This window comes from Lutjanus erythropterus, chromosome 2, assembly GCF_056507025.1.
Source record: "Lutjanus erythropterus isolate fLutEry1 chromosome 2, fLutEry1.hap2, whole genome shotgun sequence".
NCBI classification, from domain to species: Eukaryota; Metazoa; Chordata; class Actinopteri; order Lutjaniformes; family Lutjanidae; genus Lutjanus; species Lutjanus erythropterus.
In genome coordinates this window covers 22,721,737-22,732,396 of record NC_139318.1, presented here as the reverse complement: position 1 = coordinate 22,732,396, position 10,660 = coordinate 22,721,737, and the positions used below count along the sequence as shown (strand labels likewise).

At 39.1% G+C, this 10,660-nt stretch overlaps 2 protein-coding genes and 1 long non-coding RNA gene across 3 annotated transcripts in view; 1 reads left to right on the top strand and 2 right to left on the bottom strand.

Annotated features, from left to right (window-relative positions):
- Positions 1-1,084: 1,084 nt before the first annotated feature.
- LOC146331562 (uncharacterized) overlaps positions 1,085-10,660 on the top strand; it is a 67,334-nt gene continuing 57,758 nt past the window's right edge. Inside the window, exon 1 of the long non-coding RNA XR_014771689.1 lies at positions 1,085-1,132. This is a non-coding gene — a long non-coding RNA (uncharacterized LOC146331562). The remainder of the gene's footprint in view (positions 1,133-10,660) is intronic.
- LOC146331566 (G-protein coupled receptor 84-like) lies at positions 2,748-5,139 on the bottom strand. The gene is made up of 2 exons (XM_084733049.1): positions 4,983-5,139; positions 2,748-4,191 (listed from the first exon to the last, which is right to left on the bottom strand). The coding sequence occupies exon 2, from the start codon at positions 4,181-4,183 to the stop codon at positions 2,993-2,995; it is 1,191 nt and encodes a 396-aa protein (XP_084589175.1). The 5' UTR covers positions 4,184-4,191; positions 4,983-5,139; the 3' UTR covers positions 2,748-2,992.
- Positions 7,509-8,978, bottom strand: LOC146331565 (G-protein coupled receptor 84-like). Its single transcript, XM_084744775.1, has one exon. It carries the CDS (start codon positions 8,976-8,978, stop codon positions 7,770-7,772), a length of 1,209 nt encoding a protein of 402 aa, XP_084600901.1. The 3' UTR covers positions 7,509-7,769.

The window sequence follows — 10,660 nt, the reverse complement described above, 5'->3', positions numbered from 1 at the left end:
CCGTTTTTAAATTGTTGTTGTTGTAATTCTTGTTATTATTATTGTATTATTTTGATTATTGTGTGCAATATTGTGTGCAACAAATGTTGCTGCCTGGGCACTTAGATATAACGGCCATGGTACACAACAGAGATCATCATTATCTTTATTATGAAAAGAGCTTGTTTTGGTTGAACAAGGGGAGAAAATCTGTCTGTCACCTATGAAATCCTCTGTTTTCCTCTGAGACTACTTTTTTTGGACTTTGCATCCATGGCTAACCCAGATAGACATAAGACTGGCCACCTGCAAATTTTAGATCAAAAGGACCTGAGCCATAGACGTAAGCTATGATGCACATTTTAGTTGATGAAAAATGAAAACATTTTTTGTCATTCGGTTTACAGGCTACATGTTTTCACAGTTGGCAAATGTAAGAATCAATTTAGGCCTACAATAATAAGTGAAAATTAAAATGTTAAAGGCGCAATGTATGTAGCAACTGTGCTTGCAAAAATGATTACAGCAGTCCAAATAGTAAGTTGGAGCCTCTGACTGTGTATTAAATAGGTTGAAATACTAATATACGACTCAGGGAAAGCTCTACAGGCTGAAGGAGCACCGCAAGAGCACAGGATGCGCAACATTGTAAACTGACAATAACTTAAATTGACAGTGAGTCCTACACTGTAAGTTGATCAGCTGTTCTGAACTGTCAGTTGTCTGTCGATGTAAAGTTAAGCCCGTCATCCTGACAACATAAGCCCAGACTCCATTAACATATTGCTCAATTTAACAATTCTAAATATCTACTCCTACAATATTATTAACAATTTCTTAAGACTCATAAACAGCGAGTATATGGCGTTAGTTTAAACATTTATTTTTGGGAAACAGTAAAATTAAAAAAGCTTTTCCAAATAGGAATTTCAAGGGAAGACATTGTTTCTGAAATGTTGATATCAGACAAACAACTATTTCAGCATTTTTCCTTAAACTCTGATGACATATCATGGTTATTTTATGATTTATTTCAGTAAATTATTACAGATTTCTCCTTCAAAATAAGAGCTGTTATTCACTCCCATTTAATTTTTTGTCAAAGCCACAGGTTGCTGACTCCTGGTACAGAAGATCACCTCTTTTAGTCGAGGTAAGAACAAAGCCTTTCTTCTGTTGCCACTCTAACTCCTAAATTTACATTCCTTTCCCTACTTGTGCTACGGCCGTCTACTTGTGGTCAGAGATCTGAACTGTGTGCGTACAGCCTGGCGAGGCACAGGGCAGTATGGAATAGGTCATCGTCACCAGCATGTGACAAATTGTGGAAAAATGCCATTGTTTAATATCTTTCTATTCATAAATTTGGTTGCTCCATGTGTTAAAGTTTCTGCCATTATGGACAGCTGTAATCTTCTTGGTTTCACATAAAAAGGTCAAAGTAGAAAGTGACTAAACTTTAAGTCCAGAGGGTAGTCGTTAAGATTTTAGTGACATGCAGTACTCAAGATAGTGCTGTTGTGAGGTTCAGTGTCTTTGAAAACAATGGCATGTGTCAACAGCCTAAGAATAGATGTGTGTTTTGTAACTTTTCACCCAAGCAACAACTCTGGGTTTTGTGGTAGCCCATATGTTAAGATTAAGTCTTCTTTTAAATGACACCTTGTTACAGTTGGTGGAAATGGTATGAACATGAACAGATCACATGAACCCTTTCTATCATTAGCCATGCACTGTAAGCATCTACTTCATGAGGTAATTCAGAGTTGAGACATGGGTTAAAGTCATTACTTCCTGAATTACAGAAATAAGGCATGTTGTGTTTGACAGGAATGTCCTGTACCAATTTTGTAACACTGGAGGTTTCTCATATGATGTAACAGCTAGAAATGTGGTGACACATTGTGGCTAATGTTGCTCAAGCTTCTGAACACAACTGTGGATTATGTATTAAAAATAGAATTTATTACATACATAATGTAAGTACATGATACATAATCTTAGACATACATAATACATTATGTAAAAACAAACAACAACAGAGTAAAACATGGGTTTTGTGACAGAATTGAGAAGTCTGAATTGTTGGTAATACAACATAAATGCAATCCTTTTTTGTCAATTCAACATCTGCTTTTACTACTTTTCTTCTTTTCTGCAACATAATCACACAGAAAGGCAAGAAAAGTAAGTCGATGGTGCCTTAAGGGAAGCTGCACTGTCTGTAGAATAAAGTCATACTGGGCCTATATCAGGGGGAACATCAAGCAAATTTAAGTATCAGTACTCAGTTGCATAAACTGCCTTGAATTTCAGACTTAAGTTCGTCTCTTAAGCAAATATTTCCCTAAGCTGAGGGGTTCACGTTGGAGCATTGCATGAAACCTCTTAGGTCTAATGGACATCTAAGAAGAGAAAACAAAAAAACAGAAAGCCAAACTAGACAGAAGATGTGAATGTTCTCCTCAAAGAATAAAATTAACCTAGCCATAACAAATACACACAATTGGAGAGTGTGGCAAGAAGTAACAGACAAAAATCAGTGTTAGAAATATGCTGTGAAATGAACTGTATGAAGTAATGAAGACATATGAAAATGTTACTGTGAAAGTGATGAGTTTAAATAAAACAGTATAGCTTAAATATGAGACAGAGTTAACGTTTGCCTAGCTAGCTACAGAGTTGTCAAATCTAAACTCTCCAACAGGCTGCTAGGTTTGCTCATCACTCAGTGTCCAGTGGATTTTCTCTGTCCTGAAAAGGTCACCATAAATTCAGTTATTCTCTATTGTTTCCCAAGTTATTGCACTTTTAAGGGACAGTTATGGGTATCATACATTTTCTGGGGAACTTTCTAGCAAACAATCACAGATTAAAGGGTTTTCCCTTTCAACATCCTAAGGAAATCCTTATAGTGATTTTATGCAAATATTTTTTTTTCCTATGGCATCCTTAGATGAAAAGTTAAGGGCAAACTTAGTTTAAGTGGTTTTATGCAGCTAGGCACAGGATCTCACCGCCTGTTCCACAGGCAGGTGAATGGTGCAGCAGCCCTGGTGAGCAGCACATGGTAAGCCTGTCGAAACTGTCGGTTCATGACGGCGTAGAGCACGGGGTTGATACAGCTGTTGAGCCAGGTGAGGTTTGCACAGAACATGTGCAGTACCTGTGGGGCGCGGTTATGTTTGTCTGCTATATTGAGCAACAGGAAGGGAACAAAGCAGAACACGAAACACAGGAAAACAGTGAAGCACATGCGTGTCACACGCTTAAATTCGCCATCATCTCCTGAAGTTGCTGAGTGGGAGGAGGGTGCTGCATTCGTGGGAGCAGGTGATGTAGGGGCAATATCCGCAGTGGACTTGTTTGCTGCTGGTGAATTTAAGGCCTTTTCAGATGTGATCTCATCTTTATTTTGGGTTAGATCTGCCTGGCTGCTCATCTCACAGCTGCATGTGTTGGCCATGCCACTCTCTACACCACTGTCATCGGTTGCTTGTACTGAAGCAGCTGGTTTCTTCCTGGAGGAGCGACGGCTGAACCTGTAGCGGAGCAGAGCCTGTGATGCAATCCTAACTCGTCTGTAAATGAGGAGGTAGAACACACCAACACATCCAAGACCGACAAAAAAGTAGAAAAATAGCAGGATGGTGCTGAAGGGGCGACCCCTGGTGCGATGGAAGCTGCATGTGCACACCTGTGGCACAAACACGTAAACTGGCCAGAGGGGGCCAAAGCTGGCCAGGCCTAGAGCCCACGCTGAGATAAGGAGTAAAATAAGACCACGGTCAGAGAAGACACGATCAAACACAGCTCTTTTGGCAACCAGGAGATATCTGCACATTGCTACCAGGCAGAGGGTGATGATAGAAACAGAGTTGGAGAGGAAGAGTAACAGGCCAAAGATTCTGCACCAGAGCTGACCACTGCGCCATCTGAGGTGTAGATAGGAGTCAATGGAGATGGGCTGTAGTATGGTGCAGTACAGGAGGTCAGCTACAGCCAGGTTGACGATGAGCACATTGAAGCAAGTCCTCAGACGTGAGTCTAAGGAGAAAGCTAGAATGGTCATCAGGTTTCCCACTGTGCCAGTGATGGTCACAGCACATCCCCAGAGCACAGCAAAGTAGCGATAGCCTTCGACTGAAGGGCTGTAGCAGGAGAAGAGGTCGTCCTCTGTTAGGTTTGTATTGTTCATCAGCATTCTGTCGACTGAAAGAAATCAGAATAAAGGTTAACTCTTTTGTAATGTGCTCATGGAAAGTTGAAGTCAAACAGAGACAGCCCTCCCCACATTGCTGTCAAATGTCAAAAAGGGGAAGTTACGGGTGGTCTAGATAACTCACCACTTCCTTTTTAATAGAGACCTCTCTCTGACAGAAACCTTTGTAGTCCTCATAGTTCTCAAATAAGTATAAGAACATCTTCAAGTTCTAGAATGATCTAGTGTAATTTTTATTTATGACTGTCATGGACAAGTGTTGTGGCTCTATTACCTAAAATACTGTGTTGAGCATGAAAAAAATTAGTTCCTCAGCATTAGCCATTATAGTGAAGTACAAATAAGGGAGTGGTGTTGGAAATAAGCTTTGGCTATAAACATGTGTTCAGTACATTGGACACTACTTATGCAACTGTTAATGATTTTTGGTACTCATCCCTTACAAATAAACTAATTAACTAAATTAAATCTGGAATGAACAAAATAGAAACAGGTCTTGTACACAGTATAATTTTAAAAGAATTGCTGTCTCTTTCTCAGTTATTCAAAATTCAGATATTTGATATTTATTGTAACTCTTTTCATCTCTAATATGTTCACGTGTGAATTTGCATATAAATTATGACTCTTAGTGACTACAATAATGCTAGAAGAGAAACATATGATAAAGATATGTCTCCAAGGGATTTAAAATAAATGTATCACTTTTATGTAGAATTCAATTATAAATAAAATACAATACAATACCTATTTCAAAACAAAACACTTATGAATTTCTCACCTTAAAGCTGAAGTTTTCTGCCAGTCTGTCTAATTTCAGGTGTGTAGCTGTATCCTTCTCTGCAGTGATCTGGTGCACTGAGTGTCTGGCTTCCTGATGGTGTTGCCTTTCATTTCCATCCTCTGTGTTGCTTTAGTACCCTACACGTGATGAAATGGTGTACAGCAGGGATTTTCCATTCCATGTCTGAAATCAGGAAGGAAGATCTTGCATAATTCCGAGAAAACACATAAAATAGAATTACCGAAAGTGGGAAAAAAATATTCTGTCAGTGAAACATGTTCTAGTCTGTAAGTTAAGTCTTTATACTGGATGTATGTCTCTTATCACTGGTGACTGTATGCCTAAACAAGGCAGGACTGGACCTCAGTAGATCAAATGTTTTCGTCAGTACAGTGGAGTGGTGGACAGTTACACCTTAACACAAGTTACACTGAAGAAACAAAATTACGTTTTTCTTTCCTTATTTATTTATATTTAAATATTTATTTCCATACTTGCTGTATTTTTCTTAGTGCTGATAAATATCTATGGCTGCATAGTGCTCCAGTGACAATTACTTTTTCACTGCACAATGAATTAGTGATAGGCACATTATACTAAATGCTTTATAACACAATGCAATTTTCACTCTTGATATTGCACATACACTTCCTTTCTGCCACTGGAATAAATATAGACCATTACACACGAGTGTGAAAGTCGGTCACACACAGAACAGTAAGTTGAATGTGAGCAATTGAACTGCCAGTGACTCATTCCTTTTAGACCAAAAGTGTTGCTAAAATGCAGCTTTTTTGTGTAACCTAGTAGGCATGTATTGGTTGACATTGATGCTTTGCATACATATGTTAACATTAAAAACATCAAAATGAAGACATGGGCCTTTGAGTCCTAACATCCTTGCTTTACATACATATGGAATGAATTACTGCAGAAATGAACATTAAATACATGAACATAGAGAAATAACCTTTTGAGACGAATAGAGTCATATGTTGCAGATTGGATGATACTTCTCTTTAAAATATCTCTTTAATGTCTCTTTAATCATCTCTTTAAAATGTAAAATTTGTAAATATGAAAGGGAAAGGACAGAGGTGGAAATGAATTGATCATGGGTCTTTGAGAGTTGACTCTTACATCGCAGATCTTGCAATAACGGGTGTGTTCCTGGTTGTTGTGGTCTCTTTCTTGTTCTGTCCTCTTCTCCTCAGAGCCTCCAGATGTGTTACAGTATGTTTTACTCTACATCCTAATATACAGCGAGGGAGTGTACTCAAGTGGATGAAGGGCAAAAAATTGTCTAGATGTACTATGAGTGATTGCATTAAACAGCATTAAACAGGCCCTGGGGCCGAATTATTAAAGACTGTTGTATTGATGAGCTCAGACATTATGGGTCCTTTTATCAGTACTTTTTAAGGTTTGATGTAACTTTTATCATATGGCTGCATCTCCCCTTTTCTGTCTGTGTCGGTGTAGCTCCTCCACACACACATTTGCACAGACATGGTGCGAGGTCAGTACACAACAGAATGAAGTGGCCCCCGGTAAATACTGTGACATGAAACAGGTGAAGTAAGTTAAAGATTACTCAAATTGATAATAACTACACTTAGAACTTTAAGTAAGTGCAATAAAGTCATCACAAGTAAAAAGCCAATACTTAATCTATACACCTGATCAACAATCAGAAACATGTAACATGAAGCCAGTAATATTTTAAACTGCTCTGGTTGTGGTCTCTTATCAACCACCACTGGTTTACACGAACACAACACATTAGCTGCTAATAGCAAATTGAAATGAGCTGAAACCAAACCTGTCTGTATGTTGTCTAACTGTTTAACTTAATTTGCCACATATGCTAAAATTTGTCAGCTGTCGTAAACTGCTGGATGAGACACAGAGCAGCCTCCACCACTCATACTATGTGGTTAACCTGCCATTCTTACCACTGAGTGGCAGTATTGTACCACGGTATAGATGAGGTTGTGGAAATTGCTTGTGATTGTGCACATCAGATGTGTGCACTTGAAGTTTAATTTTTACAACTTCACTTCTGTGGAAGAATAATACAAACCACGTTTAAATATGACCTTGATTACATGAAAGTGAATATCATAACATTATGTATTAACCTCACCAGTTTAAAACTGGTATTTGCTTGTTGTGAATACTCACTTCCCTCACCTACCTCAATAAAGTACCACTTTATTTTTTACTTCCACATATCTGTAAGACATGCATCTCTATGAAATGAAAAATACAATGACTTACACATGCCATGGTATACCAGTACACATAGACCAAACACCAACACACCTGAGTAATTTCAAGCAAAGTTAGCTAAAAATTGGTACAGCTTTTCTGCTTTTAGCCTGCACTTAACCTTTGTTGTAAAGTATTTTATATCTGGAATTAATCTGATTACTAATCGGAGTAATATATTCCAAGAGTTGACAGGCCTTCATGGAGAAAGTTTATTGTCCAAATTTAGATTTATAATGTGGTATTTTAGAATTGCCATTTACTCTTAGTTACTATGTTACTGTCTTTGTTTGACCGTACATGGTGATGCTTGAGCTCATACTATCATACAATATGAATAATGAGAGGAAATCATAGAGTGCAGGGGCTGTCTGAGTAGCTATGTAATACCTGATCAATTTAATACAAGTTGTCTTTACTGTTTTCAAAATCTTCCTTACTTCTTTATTTTTGTTTTTCATCAGAATATCATAGGGGGTCTATATGAAAAGAAACACCCCTGTAACGTCCAGGTCAGGAGCTCAGACTTGACCACCAGGTGAATGGAGCAGCAGCCCTGGTGAGCAGCACATGGTAAGCCTGTCGAAACTGTCGGTTCATGACAGCATAGAGTACGGGGTTGATACAGCTGTTGAGCCAGGTGAGGTTTGCACAGAACATCTGAAGTAGGAGTGGGGCGCGATTATTTTTGTCAGCCATGTTGAGCAACATGAACGGAGCAAAGGAGATCACATAACACAGGAAAACAGTTAAACACATGCGCGTCACATGCTTCATGTCCTTATCATCTCCTGAGGCTATGATGTGGGCTGAGGAAGCTTCATTTGTGGGAGCAGGTGTGGTTGGAGGTGGTGTGGTGTTGATATCAGATGGAGACTCAGTTGCTGATGCGGCTGTGGCAGAGCCCTGGGTAAATTGGGAGGACTTTTCACATGTGATCTCATATGTATTTTGGGCTGGTTCCGCTGTGTTGCTTATCTCACAGCTACATGTGTTGGCCATACCACTGCTGTCTGTCTCTTGTGCTGAGGAAGTTGGTTTCTGTCTGGACAATCGTCGGCTAAACCGGTAGCGGAGCAGAGCCTGTGATGCAATCAGGACCCGTCTGTAAATGAGGAGATAGAATACACCAATGCAGAGCAGGCTGAAGAGGAAGTAGAAGAATAGCAGCATCGTGGTGAAGGGGCGACCCCTGGTCCGATGGATGCTACATGTGCACACCTGTGGTACAAACACATAAACTGACCAGAGGGGGCCAAAGGTAGCCAGGCCTACAACCCACACTGAGATCAGGAGTAAAATAAGACCACGATCAGAGAAGACACGGTCAAACACAGCCCTCTTTGAGACCAGGAGGTATCTGCACATTGCTACCAGACAGAGGGTCATGATGGAGACAGAGTTTGAGAGGATGATGAGCAGACCAAAGATGCTGCACCAGAGCTGACCACTGCGCCATCTGAGGTGTAGGTAGGAGTCAACAATGATGGGTTGCAGCATGGTGCAGTACAGGAGGTCAGCTACAGCCAGGTTGACGATGAGAACATTGAAGCGAGTCCTCAGACGTGAGTCTAAGGAGAAAGCTAGAATGGTCATCAGGTTTCCCACTGTGCCAGTGATGGTCACAGCACATCCCCAGAGCACAGCAAAGTAGCGATAGCCTTCGACTGAAGGGCTGTAGCAGGAGAAGAGGTCGTCCTCTGTTAGGTTTGTATTGTTCATTCTGTTGAGTAACAGGAATTAGAATATAGGTCAGCATACCACTTTTAAATGACAAGAGGTTGTCTACCACCACCTCAAATGTTTTTGAGTGTTAGTCATGTCGGCCAGTTAACTGGCAGTGCAGTGGCAACGAAGAAGGGCAGCTGGCTTTTTTTTTGGTGGCTGTTGACCACATAAGCAACACCGAAGGAAACAATATAGTTTTTTTTAACTGGTATTAGAATTTCTCAAATTATACACCTCTTCTTCATAAGTAAATAAACATATCAGTGAAGAGAAACAGTCTTGGAGAAGATATTAAATAACTGAAGTGAAAGACTGCAGCATTATCTGTCTAAATAACCTGCACAGAGCCTTCTGCTGCTCACAAATAGATTACATCTGAATCCTTTTTTAAAATAGAATAATTCATTGTTTGGTCTAAAACAAGGCTTTTCAAAGTCTGAGCCCATGGACCTCCGATCAGACATAGCTTGGTAAAAGTTATATTTACTTGTTATTTGATCCCATAGAACTCTACATTTAAGACAAGATAGCTTAATCTTGCTGTTTGACATAACTTCACATACATTAAAAGTTCTGTCTAAAATGTTTTTTTTGACTCTGGGAAAGAGGGAAAAACAGTAAAATTCCTCAATGCTGTATCTCGGAAGTATCTCTTTAACCAAATCACACATTCTATGTGATCTTAAGTGATACTTAATGTAATAACCAATGTAACACTTTTTCTCTTCCATTTATTGACCCCCTTGGAAAGCCCGCCTCCTACTTTGAAAACCTCAGGTCTAAATGCCCATCTAATCTATCTAGCCCACTAATAGGTCAGCGTGATGGCTTTAAATAGTTTGTTTTAGCTGACAATTCAAAACCTAAACAAAAGCAAATCCCAGCATTCAGCACTACATCATCATCAACTTTTTTTTTAATCACTCAGGCGAACAAATGTGTTCAAACACACAAACAGCAGTATTAATCTCTTACCTTTAAGATGATGACTTCCACCCGCCGTTTTATATGTTGAAGTCTTGTATTTGTTATTGTCTGCAGTAAACTTATCTTGATTGTCATGCTTCCTGTTACAATATTATTGAAGGTGCATCCTCTTTTTTGTAAGTTAACTACTCCTACAGACACTGCATTTATCATTTTCATGCCTTCATGTTTGTTGAACCTGTAAACACTTTATCAGTTTCTGATTGCAAAATAGTTTGAAAGCCAAAATGTGGATATATTTTATTGAATATTTGTCACTAAATATAATAGTGTTGTAGCTGCATGTTAAAACAGACAGTGATTTGAAAGATTTTAAACATGACTCACACTGTGCACACTGTATGCTCACATTGCCCTATGAGTCATACAACAGATTGCAATTGTGACACATTGTTATTGTCATATCTCATTACATTTTATCTTGCAATGGGATCTCACCAGCCACGCATGTCAACATGTGGATATTCCAACCCATGAGTACTCAGTATATTACTACATTATTACATAAGTACTCAGTACTTAGTTCAGTCTCAGTTTAATCTCAACTACACACCTGTTAAGTTTTGTAACTCTTGCACCGTTGGTGACATGATCACATGTCCACAGACAGTTGAAAAATGCCTTAGAGTGGATGGGAATTATTGAAAGTGGGATACAATAATCTGCGACTTAAAATGAATGTGGGCCAG